Source organism: Columba livia, chromosome 1, assembly GCF_036013475.1.
Source record: "Columba livia isolate bColLiv1 breed racing homer chromosome 1, bColLiv1.pat.W.v2, whole genome shotgun sequence".
Lineage (NCBI taxonomy): Eukaryota > Metazoa > Chordata > Aves > Columbiformes > Columbidae > Columba > Columba livia.
In genome coordinates, this window is record NC_088602.1 from 179859613 (window position 1) to 179884328 (window position 24716).

The 24716-nt window shown below is 39.2% G+C and overlaps 2 protein-coding genes across 3 annotated transcripts in view; one reads left to right on the plus strand and one right to left on the minus strand.

Annotated features, from left to right (window-relative positions):
- Nucleotides 1–24716, minus strand: part of TMEM117 (transmembrane protein 117) — a 207404-nt gene that overhangs the window by 175772 nt on the left and 6916 nt on the right. Inside the window, exon 2 of one of the 2 annotated variants that reach the window (XM_021284091.2) lies at nt 9583–9653. The exons of the other annotated variant lie outside the window; for it this stretch is intronic. The gene's annotated coding sequence lies outside the window, so the exon portion shown is untranslated. The remainder of the gene's footprint in view (nt 1–9582; nt 9654–24716) is intronic. 2 annotated transcript variants of the gene reach the window in all.
- On the plus strand, nt 994–6810 carry LOC110356992 (P2Y purinoceptor 1). The gene is made up of 2 exons (XM_021284093.2): nt 994–1096; nt 5236–6810. The coding sequence occupies exons 1-2, from the start codon at nt 1027–1029 to the stop codon at nt 6255–6257; spliced, it is 1092 nt and encodes a 363-aa protein (XP_021139768.1). The 5' UTR covers nt 994–1026; the 3' UTR covers nt 6258–6810.

Genomic DNA, 24716 nt, shown 5'->3' on the forward strand with positions numbered 1-24716 from the left:
TCCAGTATGGGTTGGTGATAAGAAGGTAACAGTGAGACTGGAAAGGCTTGGGAAATGTAACATCTTAATTAGGAAGCCAAAGCTCTTGACTGGACCTGGATGGACTTGAGGGCATGAAGCCTTTGATAACTGTAGGATGGAGAAATGGACACTCTATGCTGGAAGAAGGGAAACACAGCCTCTGATGCTCTGGCATAGGTTGGTGAGGAGAAAGGATTAGATTGAGAGCAATAAAATACTCATGTTGAGTGGCTGGGAAGGGGAGACCTGTGGGATGAAAAGTCCAGTTTCAGCATGGATTAGGGCTGGACACATGGTGAAGCTATAACATGGGGGACATTAGTAAGAAATATGAGGTGTTCATTCAGGGAATGAAACAGGAAGATCCCAGGACAGGTGTGCGCTGCTGAAGACTGGAGATGTAGGTTTGGTGCAGGAAGACTGGAGGACCTGGAGCAGACCTGGGTCACGGGCTGACCTCATAGGTAACATTTAAGCTCTGGACTAAGCACAGTTGGAGGATGGGAGTTATCTGACAGGGCTGTGATTTTACAATAAGGTGGGAACTCTTGGGTAGTGGAAGTTATAGGTAGGTAGGAGGGGTGAACCAAGCTCTGTGATGGGACAAGAGCAACACAGATCCATGGACCAGTCCAGTAGTAGGGCAGCAACAACAAGGATTCTGGCAGTGAAAAAGGGAGAAGAAATGGACAGTGCAAACACACACACAGATGCCCCAAGCCCCTGTACTCCTCTTTTGCTGCTGGAAACAATGACAGCCCCAGGCCTGTCTAGACGGTGATGTGCAGTAAGTCTGTCCTTCCCTAAAAAGCAAGCAGAGGCTGCTATGGCAATAGCAAATCATCCCGACTTACTGAGAGGAGGGGCCTAATGATAAAAGATCTCTCCTTTGCAGTTTGACAACTGCTCTCTGAAGAGCTGCCATTGCATATGGAATATCACCAAAACCCTGGATTTAAAACAGTACTTTCAAAATAGAGTTCTGATTTTAGAAGGTCCAGACTAATGGAGACAAAAAGCACAGACTGGAATCTAGATTTCTGTGAAACAGATAATTTCAACCTTTCTAAAACAGGTAAGAGAAAGATTTATTAAGTATTAATTGCACGTGTATTCTACAAAGCAATATAATTTTCTCTATTTAGCTATTATACACTGATTAATACATATATACATGAATAAATTTCATATTTTTAAAGTACTTTTTCACAAATATTGTCTTTGGTAGGTAAATTCTTGCTATTTTTCTATCCAACTTTCTTTCTACTGTAGCTTATGTTTGCCATATAGGACTTCATTAACTCTCAAGTAAGTCCATCAACATTGCTTTTTAATGAAAGAAATAGTAGCTTAATCACATTAAAGAAGGAGTCATTAAGAGGAATGGAATTGGTTATTAGCACAATCTACTTGCCTAATTGCGTACAAATACTGCTGTATGTTACTTATTGTTCCCATCATACTAGTATGTGTAATATGCTAAATGCAGTTGAACTCAAATATGTGAAATCTTCCATTTAATACTCACATTGCATTATATCCTTTCGTATCAATTCAGTTGAACATAAAAAGGGAATGCATGAGATGATTACTTAACAAGTAGGATGTTAAAGTAAAAATTGCAAATAATGCTTGATATTTTTATAAAGGAACCTAGGACTCGCTGTAAAATGCTTTACTCATTTGATAAGATGAGCTAGAAGGGTACATTTGAGACCATATGTAAAATAAATATATTTGTGTATCAATAGTCAGAAATGTGGAAAACCTATCTGGTGACTGGAATAGATTTGCACTAGATTCAAACACAGTTGCAAACAGTGACACAATGTCTCTTAGTTCCAGAAGAAGTTTCCTCAAAAAGGAATTATTTACTGAAACAAGGTCTTCTATCTACTCCAAGACTTTGGAGGCCACAACACAGGTGCAAGGGGGACACATGGAAGTAGACACTTGACAGTTCATGGCCCTGCAACAAACCAAGCAGTAAATCAGCTTCTCAGCTGAAACCCTCGTGATTTTCTGTAACAGTGAGCAGATGCTGTCGGGAACAATGACAGAGGAACTTGTAGATAATCATTCTCAGAGTCACATTTCATTCAGGTCCAGGAGAAGAGACAACCCAATAAGCAGGTACAAAAACGGAGTCAATCAAACAGGTCACTTCTTTACAAACTAAAACTTTTCTAGCATCTTTAGATCCACAGCCCACAAAATGGTTGGTTTCATTAGATTGCTTCTTACAGGAGAAACATAAAGCTCTTACCCATTCATTTAAGCATGCTTTCTTGTCTTAATTATGAGTGATGGAGCCCATAAACTTCAACTCTTTCCTGGGGTATATATGTAGCATTCTAATATCAAGCCCTTTATAAAATCAGACGTATCCCATTAATTTTGGATGCCACATCATGTGATTGCTCTTTCTACCCATTTAACATTCATGGCCATCTACATCAATAGCTGAAACTGTTCTGCTGAAAAATTAATATCAATAAATTAGAAGTATTTTTTTAGCCTTGAAAGCCCAGTTTTACTTTCAAAGTCTGGAAAGTCTGCTCTTAGCACTAACACCATATGCAACCCCTCACCTGTCATGGTGCTCTTGGTCATTCTGCCGCTGCTAAGGTGTGTCTATGTGTGTTTGCTGGCTTTGTTTAAGAATACCAGGACTTAGCAGTGAACACAGCAATGTTAAAAAAAGAGAGTTTTCTTAAACTACAGATGCAAAATTTTGGACTTGAACTGTGAAGATGTTCTAGTCACATACTGTAGCTTGAGTTATCCTGTTTGTGCTAAGATGATCTTCTGATGTTCTTCTCTTGCCTATTAGATTACCTCAGGAAAGGTTCCTTTTATCCCTGCACTCACTCCCCTGTGCTCACCCTGTGAGATGCTCAGACCAGTTGCAAAGCACCGTTTCAAGAATCTAGTCTTGGTTACGGCCTCTAAGCTCTACTCTAATACAAAGAATTAATAGGAGACAGGAAGAATATTTTAGAAATCCCAAATATGAATCCCAAGGTAGACACATGAGAAATGCCTATGCAAACACAGACGTATTTTCTAACGACTCTCTGATCTCCAAACGCACCTTACCCAGCTGTGCCGTTCCAGCACCCCCTGCTACAAACTAACTTCACAGAGCTCAATGCTGGGTACAGTGCAGTGAACTGAAGGTCATGAAGGGAATAGGGGATTTATTAATATTAGTTCAGGTCTGTAATTGCCTTAAGGCAGGTACCAGGCTATGCATCCAGGCTTTGCCCAGCCAACTTACAGCACAGTGGAGCAGGTGGCACAGCTCTCTGCTGCACTCCACTCAGACCTACCTATAGTCCTTGCCCAGGAGCTTGATGAGATCAGGAACATTACAATTCCCTCACACAGCTATGGCCGTGCTGTTTGTAGCCAGCTTAGGACTTGTTTTTACTGCCAGCTCATCTTGGAATGAAGTGCTTAGTGCCTCCATTCAGAATTATTTAAAAGGAAGGTAGAACCAAGATGATTTTAGGAAAATATTATATAATTTTCCTATATATATTCAAAACCCTTTCAGCTGAACATACTATAAGTGCTAATTAGGTGCACTGTACCTATTAGAGTGGCTACATTTTAAAGAATTTACAGGGATATCTTATGAACTTCAGCTGAAGAAAAAAATAACACAAGGTATGATTCCACAAAGGCTGTGGAGAAAAGTAGAGAAAGAGTTCAGCTACTCCAGGTTAAAGTACAGTGCTTCAATACTAAACAAAATACATTTCAAGAGCAAACATTCCCCACCTGTGAAATACACTGGAAGTAGAACAGATGGCTTTCGCTCTGTATTCACTTTCAGGAAAGTCATTTGATTACTCTGGTCACTGACCTTCTAGAGAAACAACTTTCCTTCTTAATTTCATTCCATACAGTCTGAACTAGCTTTTTGTCAGTTCACTGTCTAGATCAAATATAAATTTGCAAAGCACAATAATACAGTCTCTGTTTCGCAGGTCTTCACTCTAGCTCATGTTTTTTACATTCTGAATTGTGTCTGTGAACACACCTTTGAAAAAGTCATATTGCATTAAGGTAGGCATGAGAGCAAAACATTAGATTCTACTACCAACTTAATAGTTGAATCTGTTTGAAAATTTTCAAGGAATCGATAACATTTTGCAAAAGTCTTTTCTTCCATTCAAAGTGTGCTTTGTACTGAGTAAAATTTTATCCTGTCATCCTATCAAGTACTGTGGTGGACTTTGATCTATAAATGGCTACTTGGATGACCCTCAGAAAAAGCTCCTACTTGGACAGACCTTGCAGTTTGGCATCTGCTGCATCACTTGGAGAGAGGTTCTAGAAACATGACAAACTGCAGTTGGTGACAGCTCATTCTGGCAGAATATTCCAGTCTTTTTTTTTTTTTTAGGACTACAAAATCATTGGGATTAAATGTTAGACTTTGCAAGCATAACAGTCTTGCTTTGAAAAATACACTGCAGATCTATATTCCAGATATACAGGCACTAGTACGAACCAGGCCAAAAGATGGAGACAAAATTAATTCTCTCCAACCCTGCAATAAGGACAATGTTTTGGGCTGGGACATTAATTAACAGAAGAATATTTTAAAAAAAAAAAAAAAATAGTTTGTTCAGCTTGTTCAGTGCTTTAGATGGAAAGATTGGTGGCCTTCAGGAGAAGCATGAGCTCATCCTGATGTGTTTTGATGTCATCTTCTGTATCTCAGTCACAGCCCACTGCAGCTGCCCACACTAGACATGTCTCTAGGCCCAGTATGGACACTCGAGGCATTCAAAGCAAGGATGGAATGAGGGGGACAATGACCATCCTCTCCACTGCTTCTTCCAAAGCTGGACACAGACACATCAGTGGCCAGGGGGACATTGCTGATACTTAGAGTGTGTGCTTTTTTTCTCTCTGTCAAGCACTACATCAAATATTAGAGAGAAAAAGACTATAAAGTTTAGGTTAAAAGTTCATGAAGGTCTGCCTGTGCTGGTGTTCCTGTAGAGCAAGATTTAAGTGCTATCTACTTGGAAGTTACATTTATTTTCACATAGGAGAGTGTGTGTACATCATTTTGTATTCTGAATTCTTTTGCCCATTCAAACATGCTTGATTTAACTTAAGAGTTTTGAATTTTAAATTCAATACATCTAATTCAACTTTTATTTTAAAAGCTGTTGGTCTCTCTTCTCCCTTCAGGCACGCTCCACGGAAGGATGACGAACGGTACATGCACTATTTACATTTGCAGTAAAAATCCTAAGCTGCAGTGGTACTGTTATTTGCTGATTCTGGTTTGCCTTTTCACTTTATTAGCAGGATTTCTCGGCAATATACTTGCACTACGACATTATGTGTACTGCATGAAGACATGGACTACCAATACTATATTTCTATTTAATTTGGCACTGTGTGACTTCACTTGGACTCTCATGGCACCTTTTTCAGTTTATTATAGTCTCCAAAACTTAGCTGTCTATTCCAGTCCAGAATTTTTTCATATTATAAATATATTTTTTAGTATTAATATCTATGGAAGTGTCTACTTCCTGACACTTATCAGTTTTGACAGATATGTAGGTGCTGTCCATCCTATCACTTCGCTAACATGGTGGGACAAAGGAAAGGCCACGTTTTGTACCACCGCGGTATGGATCTTCATAGTGTTTGCATCAATGCCAGAGATCTACTACGCAGTTGCAGCTGAAACAAAAGACGAATTAATAGATTCCCTGGATGGCACTGAAGGACATTTACAATTTGAAGTGCCATTCACGGTCTCCAAAATCGTATTGAGATTCCTAATTCCAATCACAGTCATATTTACGTGCTACATGTTGACTCTCAAAGCTTTACTACAACTCAGTAAACGTCAGCAAAGAAGGAACAGACTTGTTAGACCTCTGTTACTGATTTCAGCCGCTATGATTGTATTTGCTGTTTCTTTCATACCTTATCATGTTATGATGATGGTAATACTAGTTTATAGAACTAATTGCCAACCACCCTGTAGAAACATGAGCACATTAACTGCCATTTTTAAAGTCACAGAGATCATCTGCAGCATCAATAGTTGCCTCGACCCAATCATTTTCTCAGTAGCAAATCAGACACTCTATCAAAGAATTAAAACTAGAAGATGTCACCACAAATGCCAGTGCTGCTGTTGTCTGACAGGAAGGGTAAGGGACACTACTCTGTCCCCAAGAACAATGACTTAAACACAAAGACACACATCTCTCCCTGCCTGTTTGGCTCTGTGTCATCAGCCCTGTTTAAAATTTGGTCTCCTGTATTGTGCAGCACCCTCTTGAGTAAGCAAGAATACACAGCAATGAAGAGTAAAACTTAATGTGTGCACCAACTAGAAAAGAAACACTAGCAACTCCTGGCTTTACAGAAATGGCATTTTAAATAATATCCTTGTCATAAATATACCTTAATTTATTGTGAAATAGTACTTCTTACCTGTATGTACATGTGATATGGAATGAAGAATGAAGAGAAGTTTTAACTAGCTACTCTAATTCTTGGCCAGAACAATACAGTAAGATAAGAGCACACAGTGTTGAGGAGCTTACTTACAGTTTCTGTTAATTATTTTTTCATCTGTTTGTAAGTGCTGCTGTGATTGGACTATATAATTAATAATAATCATGATGGTTAAGAGTTGAAGTTCTTGAGGACTTGCCGAGAGGCTTTCCACAAGTACTTCCTTTTAATGCTTCTTGCACTAGAGGTCCACTGACACAGTCAGTGGAACCTCATTAACTCGGGTAAATGCAGCACATTTCCGAAAACAAACAAAAACCAAACATCAAGATGAAGCCCCTGAGCATAGTCAGGGCCACAGAGAATCCACTCATGAAGAAAACGAACAGGGATTGAAGATCGTTGTTAAATCCTCCCCCAGGCAGCAGTGGTTTCAAAGCAACAGGCAGGGCACACTGGTGGCTCCCCCAGACCCCGGGCAATTACAGCTGTTTCTCAGAACTGTTCTGCTTCAAGGGAGTATGTTGTTCTACCATGAACTCTAATCTCGTCAACAGGGAGAACTGTGCACAGGAAAAGTCTAAAATAAAGAGGTGGCTGAGCCACAAGAAGACTAAAGCGACACTGCTACACAGGAGTGCTGCTCCTCCTGCTCCTTTAGGGTCTTAGCATCACAGTTTCAGGACAGTGTAAGATAGTCTATAGTGCATTTCAGTCATTAAAACGGCACAATATATAGTCATCAAAACATCTACCTTCAAGAGTCATTAACTATGTGTTTTTTCAACAAAATAATCACGTTCCATAATCAACCACCTGCTGAGCTGTTTTCTTGCCAAGTCCCACACACTACCGTGTTAACTGTAAAAGCCCATGTAGCAGTGAGCAAGTTAACTTTATTTTCAGAAGTTACTATTGACAAAGTACTTTTTAATATACTTTGTACAGTGTCTTAATTCTTTAATTTCCACAGTTCTAAGATAATTTTGTCCTCACAAAATCTCTCTGTGAAAACGATTCTATTCTACATGATTATTAAATCCCTCTTGTTGTATGTTTCAATTGTATTGAGTAAATATATATGTATATATAATATCTAGAACAACATTTTTTTAAATTGCCTATAACTGTGACATGAAATGAAGAACCAGCTCCTGATAATCTGAAATACTTTACATGTGTATGGATGTACCCGCAAACTCACAGGATCTCGTAGCAAAATTGTGTGCCTATATTCTGTGCAGGGGCATTGTGTACTCAACTCATTGTAAGTGTTGTTTGTTTTCTTTTGATAATTACTTAATCTTTCAATTTCTCTTTTTTAAAAGAAAAATATTCACTTAAAAAAAATCTTTTGCATGAATTGTCTATTGGAAACATGAAAGGGTTATTAGCAATGCAGCTTTTTAATCCATGAAAGGGCACTTATTGGCAATTACCTACTATAATACACACTTAAATCTCAGAGGGATACAGGAACGATGTCAATGCCATTTAGTGACAAAGGTGCTCTCAGCATGAAAAAGGATAAAACAGGAGAATGTTAATGGGAAGCTCTAGGCGAAATGAGTTTATTGCCCCCATCTGATTGCAGCCAAGATTGTAAACAGTAAGCTATTTCCAAAATCAAACACTTGCCATTTGTATCTTTCAATCTTTAAAGGTACAGATCCACTGTTTATTTCTCCTTTCTCCACCTCAGTATTGCTTTTTAGTAAGTTAATTTGTCTGGGTAAAATTCAATGTGAAAGCAAAATATGCTTTTCTGGACACAAAAGAAAACATAAAACATTGAAGTCCTGGGCTAGAAAACATAACTTCACACCTCTGGGAAGCAGAGATTCTCGGGTTTTACCTGCCTGGACTTCTAATATGTGAGGTTTTTCAGGAGAGGAAACAATTACTTAGACCAGCACTAAATTTTGTAGAGCTTTTTAATAGTAAAATGGTTGGCTTTTTGTACAGACAGATCATTTTATTCTCACTGCATAGTATCTCCTATATAGATGTTACTGTTACATATTAAGCAAGTACCATTAGAATGATGAATGATGTTTTGTTGTTAATCAGGAAAGAGGCATTCAGTTCAGAAGAAACTGTGGAAAATATTATCAAAGTCACCTGATTTTGGAAAAATCTGGAATTGTTTCCTCCTTAAGTGCTGCCTTTATAACATCTATAAATGCAGCCTGTGCTCACAAGTACCCAAAGATGGCAAAACTTCAAATTTCAATTAAAGTTTGGATTGAAAGCATCCAATGAGTTCAAGATTAATACAATAATTTAAAAGCTTCACATATAACCCTTCCACCACTCACATGCAATGCCTTTTACAAGCAGCATTAAAAAGGATTGCAGATATTCTCAAGCAAAGTCTAGGGTTCATCTGCCTGTGTTTCAGCATGTAAAAAGAAAAACTAAGACAACAGTAAGGAAATGCTTCAAAGTCAATGTGAGAGTCTGACTTAAAAAAAAAAAAATAAAAGGTTGGGAGAAATTTCATTCTGATCGGGTAATCAGAACATAAAACACGTGTAGCTGAACAAGAATGACCTTTATGTTCTCAGTGTGACTGAATTATGCAAGTATACATGCAGAGAAAGATGCAAAATGAGATGCTTTTTACTTTCTGTCAGCATCACCCTCCCAAAGAGTTGCATGGTCCAGGTCATACGTGACAGAGCAATGTCATCAACTACCATCGTGGCCCTGGGAGAGTATCAGGGAGCACTTACTGTGCTGTGCCAGTGGCCAGGGAAGGACCGGGGAAGCCGATGGGCAGGGACCTGCTTTTCCAGGGGAGAATCCAGATCTCAGTGCACTCAGAAGATAAAAATCACCATGAAATAGCATGCAGCAAGATGATACCGATTTCTGCTGCAGATCCCTTGGTCCTCCCTGATCCTCAAGAATATGAGCAGTGCAGCAGGGATGGCAGCCCTGCTCTACATTCTTTGCTGGGGACAAGCAGGAGCAAACTGGGGACTCCACTACTTCACTCATGTAGGACTAACACACGAGTCCTAGATGCTCAGTTCACTGCTCTGGGCTCACCTGCAAAAGGAGGGACAAACGGTTTGGACTCTGAAATTGCACTTTTTCTGCATTACTCCTTTTGCGTCCCACTGAAATTAAAATATGGAATAAACTGTGTTATAAAAGTTACTCCTTGTCTCCATGTCTGTTTCCGTAGCTGGATACAATCCTACATGGCCCACACAACCCTATAAAGCTCATTAATTTTATATCAATAAAGCCATCTGTAACAGAAGTCCCAAGGTGCTCATACACATAAGAGAAAAAGCGGAAGGAAAAGGAAAGAAACCAGCTTATGCTTCTGGAAAGATTATTCCCAACAAACTCTGAATAATGAAGAACAGAAGGGAAAAAAGAAGATGAGGCATTGCTACAAAACTATCTGTGTCCCAGTGCCTCTGTCATCTGTTTTCCTGGCCTGGGCCTCTCACACAACATGCCTCGTGCTGAATTGAGTCTAAAGGCACTGGGTAGTCTTTAAAAATCATCTTTGGAACACAAATCGAATGAAAAATCCTTCCCTCTCTTACCCTCAGCTATTCATGTTCCTCTCAATACTCAGCTATGAATACACTCTAGTAGCTGATAAGTCTTCTAGACATTTGTTTGCCTGTTCATAAGTGATTCTATAATCAATTAAACACACTTTTTTAAAGTGTTTTTGTTCAACTAGGCTGAACTAATTCTAATGCTGTCCTGATTGAAATCAAAAGTTTTCTACAAAATAAGAGTTAAAAGGCATAAGACATCTGTTCATATTTACTTGGTTATATTTTTACTTGGAAAAACATGCTCCTAAAATGTTTTATTATAACATTCCCCAGATAGATTGACATAAACAAATAAAATTAAATAAACTTTATTCCATTTTGCTACAATAAATGAACAATAAACTAAACAGATAAGAGCCAAAGTCAACATCTTCTTCTCTGACAAAGTATGTTCAGTATGGGTTTCCCATAAATCTTTTTTAGGATTAAATCTGAGGACACAGCATCCAATTAACTGCCCAACTGTCATAATGAGTTTGAAGACATTATTGAATGTTGTAATAATGTATTAACCTACAAAACTGACTGCACAGTGTGGGTAGTTTTCATGTACCATATCTAGATCATGAGATATTACAGTGGTGGATAACTTTGTAATATACAAGATGAAAACAAAATAGACCTGGGCCTGATAGATTTGATTTTTTTGTATATGTTCTCAGCTGTGGTCAAGAGAAACAACTGCCTCATTTACTGCTGTAAATTCAGCATTGTTTTGTAAGCAAAATTGTTAAAACAATAACCTCTAAGATGAAGAGGTAAATTTTGCTACCAATATCCCAAAGCTGCTTTCTGAGGAAAGCCACTATGCATCCACTGTTCCCCATTTGTCTTTGTACCACTTTTATCTCACACACAAAGGACCTGAAATTTTCACACTTATTAAGACATTAGCTTACCTATTTTAATTAAAATGTTCAAATGTTCCTGAAAGTTTGGTTTTCTCTTCAATATACATACATGAATGTATTCTGGTATCAAAGTCCCACGCCTTAGAAGCACCTTACTAGGCAAAAAGCTATGATGAACAGTAGCAAAAGACAATTAAACCAGAATCACAGAATGGCTGGGGTTGGAAGGGACCTCTGCAGATCACCTAGTCCAACCCACCTGCTAAAGCAGATTCACCTAGAGTAGATCGCACAGGAATGTGTCCAGGCGGGTTTTGAATGTCTCCAGAGAAGGAGACTCCACAGCCTCTCCGGGCAGCCTGTTCCAGTGCTCTGTCACTTCACCTCTGTACACTGCTTTCATCAGCAGAAGCCAAAGCTCTTTAGTAGAAGAAAAAATATGCCTAGACTGATTCTACAGATGGAAGAACCACGGCAGAGGCAGGTAATGTGGCTAAGTCCACCATCCACCTTGCAGGAAAACATAGCTTCTCTGCTCCTGCCTTAGAGAATCAACCAAGTCTCCCCACACTGTGCCTGGAACCCGTACTCAGAGGTGATGGGACTTGCTGGCCCCCATGCAGGGACCCAACACCTCTGTAGCCCCCGCAAGCTCTCCTTTCAGGCCTTCTCCCAGCTCACCACTTAGCAGCTTGGTCCTTTCCTCTCCACATGACTCAGCATGGACGGGGCTTCCTCTGGCTGCGAAAGGTGAACCTTAATCAGGGAGAACTTCACTTCTCAGCTTTTGCAGTCTAAGGTAAAATACAGCCTAATGTCACAAAACGTAATAGTCAAGGTCTCAGGTACTGCCCTAGCTACAAAAGTGATGTCCTTGCAAAGTACATAATGTGCTAGGGCACCAGGAACCTCAGATCTCCGGTTTCCCACCAGTCCAGCCAATACTGGTCAGAATACTGACAGTAGCCAGATGTCCTTCCATCAGGCTTCTTGTGCAGCCTGTCTTACCTGAGCTGGGTGGTCTCAAGGGCCTGGTCTGAACCAGAAACTGCAGGTCAGCAAATGGAGGTGAAACGTATAATCCTTTGCCTTCCTCTAAAATGCCACAGAGTCTTTAAAGATTGCTTCATAGGAATGTACATTTATCTTTTAATACAAAAACAAGAATAGGAAGATGGATTTGTGCTGCTGCAAGGGAAGGACTGACATTTTCATTTCTTAATGGACTGCCCAAAGGCAACATAGAGCAGGGCAGTAATGTTCAGTGCCATCGGCTGTACCAAATGTTGCAGGGACTCATAAAAGCACCACATCTCCCTCTTCGCTTTACATTAATGCCATTAATATTACCTAGATGCAAAACCTCGAGCTGCTGTTGTGAAAAAGCTGTAAAAGGCAGATAATGTGGGAAGACTTAAGGCTATGCCAGAATTACAGTGTGTAGGCAGGCCTAATTCTGAATTTTTCTGCATCTGTCAATTCCCACTATACAGATTCAACATATAATTTTAATTATAGACTTCACTCTTACTGATGCTACTACTCCAGGTTTAGACAATTGTGCTGATGTAGTTAAAAGGAAACCTGTAAAAATAGATATTGATTTCCTATAATGTTTTAGAATATTTTTTAGTAGGGAAGCAACTGAAAACCCTGCGTTAGCAATAGGAAATGCTAATGCAATTGTTCTTGAGGTGCAGGTTTTTTAATTCTGCGTGATTGTATCCCAGGTTATAAAATGAATATGAAAAAAATTTTCTCTCTTTAGATGTCCTCACTGCATAACAAAAGAAAAACTGGTTAGAGGGCATGGAAGTATTAATTATATTTTTGCACTCTTTATTCTTTAATAATTAGATTTTTAAGAAACCTGCTTTTTTAACTGCCAGACCTATAAAACTAATTTCATGTTCCTTCTGCTTTTTGTAATATTAGAGCTACAATGTTTCATCATCTTATATGTAGTGTCTACAGAAACTATGTTTTCCTTCTTTGAAATCATTTGAAACCAAATTTCACAGCAGATAAAAGAAACACGGTGGTACTTATATGCCATATAATGCTGATGCTGAACTCTGAAGGGCAGTGCTGTAATCTCTGTTTTTCAACACCGGTTTAGCGATATTCTGCAATGACTTGTCAAAATATTTATTTTCTTTTTTTTCTATACTGTTTCTTCTTTTCCTTAAACTGCAATAAAACTGATTCACAAGCTTATTTTCAAGAGTAAATAGAGTTGCTTACAAGCTATCTAGCACACAGCCTTTTAAAATAAACAATTACAAAGCATTTTTGAGTCAGAAAACAAGGCAGATTTTGTCATCATCCATCTAGGAGCATCTACAGGTTCAGAAATAGTCTTTTCGGCAAGCAGTCCAAAATGCAGTATTGTGGCACAGTAAATTGCAAACCTAATTGTAATACGAACATATACAACTGTAAATATAGTTGAATATGTTTATATGCAAATAGCTTAATATGTTTAAACAACAGCAAATATGCAGATTAAAACTTTAGCTTGTTTGGAATGAGCAATGCCCCTTTCTATCAAACACACAGAGTGGAGGTTGACAGAAAACAGCCACCTACAAATAGCCCCAGTGTTGAACTGGAATTCAGAAGAGATTTAGATTTGACCATGAGTTTTGCTAGAGATTTTCTACAGGACTAAGGCAAGCAATGCTGCCTCTGGGACTCAGTGCGGGAAATGTCAGGGTCACTACTGACCATGCATGCTGAGCCACCAACAACTGACAGAGAGCAAGAAAAAAAAAGGGATTTACATTTCCTCAAGGCAAAAAATGTAATCACTTGCTCAGTCAAATAGAAGAGACAGCAGGTGTTCTGATAAAAACAATTTGTGTCTCAAAGGAAGTGAAACAATGCTCATTTTAATTAATAAAATGAGATAGACTTTCTCCTGGTCAAGAACAGAGGACATTATTTTTTGTCTAAACCCCCTCAGCAGATGAGGGCTGGAGCACCTCTCCCAGGAGGACAGGCTGGGAGAGTTCAGCCTGGAGAAGAGAAGGCTCCAGGGAGACCTTATAACAGCCTTCCAGTTCATAAAGGGAGCCTACAAGAAAGCTGGAGAGGGACTTTTCACAAGGGCATGTAGTGATAGAACAAGCGGTAAAGGCTTTAAACTGAAGGAAGGTAGATTTAGATTAGATATAAAGAAGAAATTCTTCACCATGAAGGTGGTGAGGCACTAGAACAGGCTGCCCAGAGAAACTGCAAATGTCCCAAACCTGGGAATGTTCAAGGCCAGGTTGGATGGGGCTTTGAGGAACCTCGTCTAGGGGAAGGTGTCCCTGACCACGGCAGGGAGGGTGGCACTAGATGACCTTTAATGTCCCTTCCAACCCAAACCATTCTATGTATCTATGAATGCTCCCATGCAGGAGGTTCCCTCTCTCTAGTTCTAATCAAAGGTGTAAAGCATTCAGAAAAGAAAAAACGAAACAACAACAACCAAACCAAACAAACAAAAAACACCACCAAAAACACAAAACAACCCTGACCAGATACAGCTTTCTGATTTAATCTCAGTATGTACAGATTAAGCACGGGTCTTGTTTAATTTCTTGCCTTCAATAAATATTTTCAACTACGCTGTCTGTTCTGGACACAGTGACTAAACCTCACACTGCACACATGGGAACGTCAAGGGTTAGAGAATATGTTTACGAGCCTAATGCACAACACAAGTGGAGAATTAATGTTGTGGGAAAAAGAGTAAATATATTCCAGTGAAAAGCAAGATGGCTCTCTAGCCTACAATGAAATACAGGGGTACGTACGCACTTAGGCCTGAACATTTTCAGACTGGTGAAAACTATTGTTTCATAAGCTATATACTTCTGTAGATGCATCCAGACAGACAATTGTCTGAGCACCAAAACGGAACACAATCTGTTAATTAAGTCCTCTATCAGTATTAAGATGTGCTGCAAGCTGCATAGACCTTACATGGGAAAGCTGATTATTATTTTACCGGACTCAAAACAGCCTTAGGGTCAGGCAGTTGTATTTCTAACAGGCGACTGTGCCCACTGTTACAAAAGCACTTGACAAAACCCCGACTTCATTAACTTTTCCACAGGTTCCCTGTTGTCTCACCACCCCTTTGCCCTCCTACCATGGGATGGAGGATGCGAAAATACTAGTTATTTCAACAAATCTACTTCATAATGGCACAAACAAAACAAGTGACATGGAAGGAGCTTTCACTGGTTAAAATGTTAGCAAGAGATATCTCAACTTCTGGCTGAAGTTTCCAGATGCTGAAAAATCTATTCAGCAAAAAAAGTCAACTTCCCTACTTCAATAACACAGGATTATGTTTACAGAGTTAAAATGCAGAACTATAGCTACGTCTTCTTTTAACCACCTTCAAACTGGTCTTTTTGAATTTGGTATTTTTCCACACAGCTGCAAAATTCAGAGGAAGCCCATGAAAATCTAAGTATGAATATGTTTCACACTGATAGCTTCCACTAACGCACAAATCTCCTGCAGTGACATAATATTTAGCATTGCTCATTAATCCTAATTTGCCTTTCTAGAAATGCACAACATTCATTTGTATTATGTATACTATGTAATGATGTTCAAAAAAGATTATTTACTACATACAAATTGAAAGAGTAGAAATTCACAATATCAGCTAAATTACCATATCCACTGTATTTATTTGTAGATTTGGAAAAATTTAATTTTAAATTATATGATCCTATTATTTGCAAAAGTAACCATGACAAATATTAAATTAAGATATATCTCTTTACTAGAAATACACTGGATGGAGAAACTGTGTTAACAATCAGTGAAACTTTGAACAAAATAACAGTTCCATAGACAATGTCCTTTGGAGCTCAATCAGATATAAAATAAACCCAAAACTACTAAAAAAAAGCCAAAGGGTGGGTGGGTTCCACAGCAGAAGACATAAAAATACTATTTCATGGTAAGTGCATAGAAAGTTATTAAGCTAGAAGGTTGGCGGAGGGTGGAGGGGAGTACTGTAGTTGGAAAATGTTTTAATTTTTCAAAATACATGCCTTTTCTACTCAGGTTTGTTTTTTTCTTTTGTTTTTAAGTGAATTATCAATTTACTCATAGTGTACAGAAATACTCACTACTATTCACCGTCTAGCATTTAAATGTCTACCTAATTTGTGAAAACAACCGTTTAACTAGCTGCCATATTCATTCAATACCGCTAGAAGGTGCTCCTCTGCTGAAAGATAAAGATTTCTGTCTGAACTGCTTCTCAAAGCTAATTTTCTTCTGATACCAAACTGTGGTTCTGGCCTGCTGTTTACACAGACTGTAATGGCAACAACTGCCCCTGTTATACAACAGCAGGACGTCATATGCCATAACCATTAGCACAGCATGAGAATAACAGACCTGTTATCAGTCATTTCCCTGATAAATCCGAACCCCAGCTGAGCAGAACTCCAGTTGTTTTGCTGGAAGGTGATGCGCGGAAACCATAGTGGAGCTGATGCATTGTAAAGAGCCACAGTTTCTGTAAGTTTAGGAATCACGAAGTCACAGAATTATTTAGGTTGGAAAAGTTCTTTAAGACCATCGACTCCAACTGTAAACCTGACACTGCCAAGTCCACCAAACCCATTCCTGGAGCAATTCAGGGCAGAATGCATCCCCAGGGAGACATTTGCACACATGTCTGAAGTTTGAAGACAGAAGGTGAGTCCAACATAAAAAAAGCTATAAGACAACTATACAAATATAAGCATATAATCTATACTGATTTCAAACCAACAGTATCAGGACATCAAACCATATCTGGAAATCCAAGGATCAATAATTCATTTTTATTTACAAACTTAGGTGATCCTCAACAAAGTTAAGATTTAGTTTGATACCCAGAAAGGCATTCTGAAAATCTCTGGGTACACACAGAACACCTCTGTAAGCTCTTCGTATATACAACAAAAACCTTAACTGAGAGCTGAAATAATTGTACTTTTTCTAATAGAAAACTTCAGCCTGTACAATGTCTGAAGAGTTTTAAGTTTTGTGTCATCTGGGATTGAGTAAAATTTTGGTGAGAAATGGGAAAGAAAAGTGGAAATGAGGATGGGCTGATGGGCTAAGGTGAGATCCTGACTCTTTTAGCTGTAAACTTTGGACAAAGTGTAGCAGTGACCACTAAGGAATGCAATGTCTGGGCATCCTTTCAGAGCCTGGATTTCATCAGCACTTTTAGCTCAGACAACAGTCACTAGAAAGGACATTTTCACTGAAGAGGGTAAAGGAGAGAGTCACCATGCATTTCAAATAGTTGAAACCATTAAAAACTAAGGTCGGCCCCCAGGGAGAAGCTTCCTGCTGGTGAGGAGACATGCACGAGGCCTTTCCCAAACTTCAGTATCACAAGGGAAGCAAGCACAGTATAATTCTCCACTGGTGCACTTTACAGAGGCTGTTGCAAGAGGCAAGCTAACTAAGCTTAGAGGCTACTCTATTTGAGTTTGATTCACCAGACAGGTCTGAATGAGCAAAATTGAAATAATCAAAGGAGAAAGGTGCTGGTAACTGTTGGGGGCAAAAGCCTTTTCTACCCACCTCTAAATGTTAACATAGCAAAAGGCTGTTTCCTGGGAAGTCTGATGCTACTAGAGAAAAGCATTCCACCTCTAAAGGTGCATCTGTCTGACTTTTAGATGCACGAGAACTTATTTAGTTCAGGATCTAAGAGAAACAGAAATAATAAAGACATGTCAATGACGCAGCTTTCAGGTCCAGAATGCTTTATGTGCAGCATGACAGAGCACAACATCTTAATCTTCAAATAGCCAAAAAAGAGCTCTCCATCTTGAGGCACTAGTGTCTTAACTAGGAACAGATGTAAACCAGCACATGGCACTTGTTTTCTTTGAGGTTGTGGACCACCTTCTCAGTTTTGCTGCTGAACATTTCCAGCTCTTTCAGAGGAAGATCCTTTCCTTCTCAGCGTAAGGAAGTCAAACCTCTTCAATAGAGTCAAAAATGTCTTCATTCATTTTGAAGTTTCATTTATTTTAGGAATATCTTGCTAGACTACACTCAGTAGTCAGTCATTGCGCTGCAAAATAACTGTAAATTTTGTCTCGAGGCATTTACAATGGTCACAAAATATCCACTGAGACACCAGGAGAGATCCAGTTATAAAGGAGTTCAATTTCAAATAATATGAATTATGCAGTCACAAAATGAATAGTGCCTTTCATAGTGCCAAAGACACCTAAGTGACACTGGCATCCTCAGCAATACACGTTTTTCCTTCTCTGAGGAAATTGTCTTTGAACGACTTCACCTTTCCGTAATACGTCACACCAAGGAAATGGCTAGAACAGGCTTAATTTGCTTCCCTCAACCAGACAAAATAGTATAAGATGGCTTTATGGCACTTCTCTTGAGGGATAAGGTTTGTAACTATAAAAATGAAAAAGAGGGATTGAAGATATATTTACATTTAATATATCTCAATGTAAGTAATGTGCAAATTCCTGCTCTCAGTTTGGTCTTTTAACTTAACTGTATCAGGTGTCAATCTGATTTCCAGAGCACTACCCACAGGAGGGGTAACCGAAGGCCCTGTGCTCTGCAGCAAATGGGGTTCCAGGGAAAAGTATTATCGGGAGTAGCTCATCTACAGGGAGGAACTTGTGCAGTATCAGTGGAAACAGAATAAATAAAAAGGTATTAATTACCACCAGAGGACACAAAACCAAATGAGAGTTTTGCAGCGAATGTATGACAATACCATAGTATTTGAAAGAAAATGGATTTTGGCTCTCTAGAGTTCATGGGTGTTGGTAGAGCGCAGAGGGTAAGACTTTTCCCGGTACATTGTGGGCGAAGCCTGCGCAGGCAGCAGAGCTGCCGCTGATACCTGCATTCGTTCTGGTACGTACCACCGGCACAGCCATCAGAAACAGTCTCAAGAGAAGTTTGCTTTTTTATTTGTAGCCTGAGAGATGGAAATCTGTACATATCCCCAAGAAAGTAGTACTCCTGGTTTACACTTTGAATTTAGATAGGCCATACAGAAGCGACCTCTTAAGTTAGGTAAAAATTGCTCCACCTTTGGTTGCCACAGAGAGGAGGTGCATGGGATGCAAGCATGGCCCCAAACCACTTCAAAGTAATCTAAGCTGGTATGTATCAAGAACGTCAAGCAAAGTGGAAGGCACAGAGAAAACTATTTACAAAGCCCTTACATTTTCATTTGCTATATGAAAGTGACACAAAACTGAATGCTGTGCTAAGCCCTGAATTCCCCAGGTCAGGAATTCCACAGAAACTCCACATAAAATACCAGTTTTCAGTTTCTCCTTCACTTTCTATACCTCCAGCACATTACGATCAAGATTGAACTAAGATCCGTATTTTTTGTCACTATGACCACAGATTATTAAGAGAGCTAGGATATTTGTGGGGATTTGTTAATTAAAGCTGGGATGTTCAATTTTTAGGCCTTGTTCCCTTTTTCTCAAGTAAATTAAAATTAAATATTCTTGCTGCTGTGACTTTCTAAGAACATTTTCCTCAGTCTTGCCTCATCTCTTTACAACCTCCCTGCCATTATTCTCATTTTCATTGTTTGTTTAGCATGTTTGAATTTGGCAGAATCTTGTACAGACTTAGGCTCCTCTTTGCTTTAGTACGGAATTGAAGTGTGCTTCTTATTAAGACACACATTGCATCAGTGTCCCAGAAATAGAAAATATTATTTAGCATGTGCATAAGTGAGCCCACAAAGCCCTCAGCAGCTGTCCACTTTGGAAGATCATACCCCAGTGTTGCAGATGAGAGATGAATTCAAGGCATTTTAAAAGACAGGAAGACCTCACCAGAAGAATCTGCCTCTTTTCAACCAACAGATTGGTTTTAAATATTTCATTTTTTCTAGACTTCAGGCAAATGGCCAAAACCAATAAATTTCCCAATATCTTAACAGAAGTAGAAGGATTAAGGAGTTGGTAAATTTGGGGGTTTACTAGTACATGTGAAAATCTGAGGACTTGCTTCTTAGTAACAGGTAGGCAGGAACAAAGACTACTGCTAACCGCTACCTTTATTATTTGTCTTCAGCATGACTGTCAAAGGCACCTAAAAATAGACATATTTTTGTTTGAACTCTGAACAAATTATTGAGGGCTGGGAAACTATTCTGGGAGTTATCAGTACAGTCTTTCCTGTTTTATGCCTTTATCTCATCATCCACAGTGGGCTACTGGCAGATACTGAATCAGAAGCATCACTGGTTTAACCCATAAAGTTTGTTATATTTTAGGGTCTTTTAAATCATCATCATAAATAGCTGACAATCACACAAAAATCAGAAGCTTGCTATAATTTATTCAGTATTCAATTTGAATATGCCAAATATATTATTTTTTTAATCATTCCAGGTGATTAATTGATAGATGCATCTATCAGAGCAGATAAGGCAATGTGCAAAACATGAAAGCATTGTAGCTTGTAATTTTTAACTCGTTTCTTAATAAACTATTGTTCTGCCTCTCTATTTGAAAATATAATCTAAGAAATCCTAAATTCTTGAAACACGTTAAATGTTTTTGGATATTTATATAAAATAGGAAAATACTCAGTGTTTGTCTGATTACCACTGTCATCATTAAAATACCGCCATAACCCTTGTTAAATTACCATCAGCATTTTTACTTGAAAATGTCAAAAGAACGGTCTTCCTCCCAAACACACACGTAGTCACTGTGCTGCAGAGACTGGGTGGCTGCATAACTACACAGACTGAAAGTCAGTTCTAATGACACCTTCATGATGGCACCAGGGAACCATAACACGCTGGTGCTTGGGCAATAACAACTGAGGGCTATTTGTGGATTTAATGTTAAAGCATTCCTAAAAGGTAGGTATGTGATACACGGTGTAATTGACTCTGCTTGGGAATAAAATAGAGCTGTGCCTGGAGTGAAATATGGTAAATGGGTAAGAATATCTTACTTAGAAAACAAAGGAAATTATAATGCTTTATCTGAACCAAGCTTTGAAAAAAATTGAATGTAAAGTCCTTTGTTTGTAAAAGCTTTACATGATCATTGCTTCTTACAGTAGTTACTCAACACCTACACCTTCGGTTCCTGTCCCAGTTCACCTTGCCCTGAGGCTCTGCTGCTGCTGCCTCCACCCAGGCACCCAGTCTGGCCCGGGGAGACTCCTTTCCCCCCTGGAAGCACCAGGGAGCCCAGGAATCCTCAAAGCAGAAAAGTCTCTGCTGTTCCTACCATCCCCTGGCAGGGGCGACCCAGCATGGAATGGGGCATTGCCCCTCTTGACTAAAACAGAAAGAAGAAAGCAGAAAACTCTTCTCCAGCATGTGAAGAGGTTAAGTGCCTTGTCTGCCTCAGGAATCACATTTAGAAATATCGTGTTACTGCCCTACCTGTCTTGTAGGGAACAACTACTATCCCTTCTCCTCAAAAGTCATTCTGGTTAGTGAGTACATTTTCTTTTTTTTTTTTTTTTTAACTTTTGCCATATGCAAAATATCTAGAAGAAATGTATAAACCACATTTACTATTTGCTAGATAGTTCTTGAATCCTGATAATGTATTAGAAGTTTTTAAACACCAGAATGTTGTGGTGGGTTTGGTTTTTTGGTTGTTGTTATTGTTGTTACATTTTTGTTTGGTTGGTCTCAATTTTTTCACAAAAAAAAATGAAATATATGACTTTATAAGGCAGATGCACAGGCTGACTTAGAGTCCCAGCAGAATCTCACAAAGAGACATGTTGTCTGGTACCTGAAGGACCTTCAAGCCACTCTGACAGCCTAAGGGGGCCTTGGAAAGGGCATAGCATGAACAAGGACATCATGTTCTCCTTCGGGTTCTCCATTGGACACATGGCAAGGTGATGTTCCATGCGAATACCCTCTCCCTCTCCTCACTGTATGGAATAAGGATAGAATCAATTTGCCCCTGCACTAGGTTGCACCTGCACTATGCCCATCAGGCTGCCTCAGCTAGGAATAAGCTCACTTCTATTCCTGGAAATCAGGGAATAGAGACGTATTATTCCTGTAAGCGGCAGGGATCATTCCAAACTCAACCACAGTCTCAAATGGAAATAAAAATCTGGAAGTCACGTCAAAAAGATCAAAACACAGAGTTGACACATCAATATTAAGCAGCAATGAACTTATTTTTAGTTTTCAGTCACTGGATGCTAAATATTCTATAGAGCTTTCCCATTATGGATAATCTGACACATGTAGCTCTTCTCACAGGCTCATGCTGTGCCTTGGGGAATGGGATACGCATCTCCAGGAGAATCGAAGCTTTCACCAAAGAGAGAATAATCTTGTTCTAGCTACTGCCTGTATCTCTCCAATTAAACACTATAATTTACGATGCAAAGGTAATATGGTATGAGATTGTTTCCACAACTAATGCTAAGAGCAGAAGATGGCATTCTTCTCATTGAGCCTGAAGAGAGGAAGCAGTAGGTGTTACAGCTCTTCTAAAAATACAGTAAAAGAAGAAATTAGGAGGTCACTTGCATGTTTTTCATTTATATTTGAAAGGTCACTTGTGGTCTCCCACGTGAATGATGTAAAGTTTATTTTAAACTGACATCTTAATTACTGGCAATGTGCCAGAGCTGGAATCTGATGAGCCTGCACTCCTTCAGTGGCTGGCTGTGAGCTTCTCCTTTTCTATGTGCCTTTTTTTGTTGTTGTTGTTGAGGATTCTGGCTCTCAGAAATGCTTGCTCACAGTCATTTCTGTGTTATTATTAGCAAACTGTTAGATTGGCCCCTTGGCACACATTTTGTAGGACCAAAATAATCTCATTGTATTGCTTCAATATTTCACTGGAAACAAAAGAGGTGAATTGACTGTGAAGAAATCACAGTAGACCTTGAATGCCATCAACAGCATTAACTTGATAATTGTTATTAAAATTCATACCAAACAGGCTCTTGAAGACAGTATTTTTTACCAGCTATTACATTACTTGCTTCCTACCAGGCTGAAGTCATCAATGGAAAAGAAAAAGCAGGAACAAAGTTGCTGGGTATTAAGTGACAGATCTTATTGTAATGTAAGTTGCAGAACTGACAACAGAAAAGAATATGCTCTATCTGTCAGGTTAGAATTTTATCCAAGTATTGCCATGTACCCATCGCTTGCAGGGCAGAGAGGCCCTGCAGAGGGATGTGGACAAACTGGAGAACCAGGCTATCAGCCTGGCAGCCAGGAGGGCAACCGTGTCCTGGGTGCATCCAGCACAGCATTGCCAGCCGGGCAGGGAGGGGATTGTCCTGCTCTGCTCTGCACTGGTGCGGCCTCACCTGGAGCACTGTGTGCAGTTCTGGGTGACACAGGATAAAAATAATATAAAGCTACTGGAGAGTGTCCAGAGACGGGCTATGAAGTTGGGGAAGGGTTTGGAGAGGAAGCCGTATGAGGAGCTGCTAAAGTCACTTGGTTTATTCAGCCTGGAGAAGAGGAGACTGAGGGGGGACCTCACTGTGGTCTACAGCTTCCTCACAAGGGGAGGAGGAAGGGCAGGTGCTGATCTCTTCTCTTTAGTAACCACTGATAGAACCCAAGGGAATGGCAGGAAGATGTGCCAGGGGAGGTTTAGGTTGGACATTAGGAAAAGGTTCTTCTCCCAGAGGGTGGTGGAGCACTGGAACAGGCTCCCCAGGGAGGTGTCACGGCCCCAAGCCTGACAGTGTTCAAGAAGAGACTGGACAACACCCTCAGACACATGGTGTGAACTGTGGGGTTGTCACATGCAGGGACAGGAGTTCTCAGGACATTCTATGAGTCTACATTCTACAGATGGTGGCACAACTGTTCATATAACTACAATCAAACAAGAACATGAAACAATCTGGCTGAAAAAACAACAAAAAATAACAAAACCAACAAAAATCTATCACATCTCTCTCTTTTGTTTGTTTTTTTTGGTTTCATTTGTTCGTTTGTTGTTTTTTGTTTTGTTTTGTTTTGCAAAAGAGATCGCATTTGGTTCATTAGCGATTGCACAACCACCACTATGAAGATGAAATGCCACAGCAACACTAGCAGTAATACCACAGCTCAGATTTTACACTAACATGACACCTAATACATAAGGATACTAATTAATCATATATGTACTACTGGATTAATTAATCCTAAATCTGTTAGCCACCTAACAGATTAACTTTTCTTAAGTAGTGCACTATCATCCTGACTAAAACCCATTCTGCCTAATTTCCTCTTGCAATCTCCATATATTTATTGCTTCAGTTGATACACAATTTAACTTTCAGCATAAAAGCAAACATTGAAGAGACTGTTTATAATAGGTTTGCAAAATCTTTCAGAGCCTGCCAGATAAGGTGTTTGACAAAAAGAGTGATCCTTTCGGACAACAGCTCCTCAGTGGGTGTTCTGTTTGAAAGTGTCTATCATGAAATTGCTCCCAGAATGGCACTACTGTCCGTTAAAATATGTGTAACATTACTGTGTACCCACAGATCAATGCAATTCCTCTAATGTCTCCTTTATTTATTCATTAACTCCAGTGTCTATGAAGCTCAAATTATCATTTAATTCTAAACGAACTGCATACTGTGAACACTTGTAAGAGATCAGCCATTAAATTCAACATTTATTCAACTGCTCAGATTTCACTGCAGTATTATGATTCCCCTATTTTAAGAAATATGGCTTTAGTTCTATATATCTTGT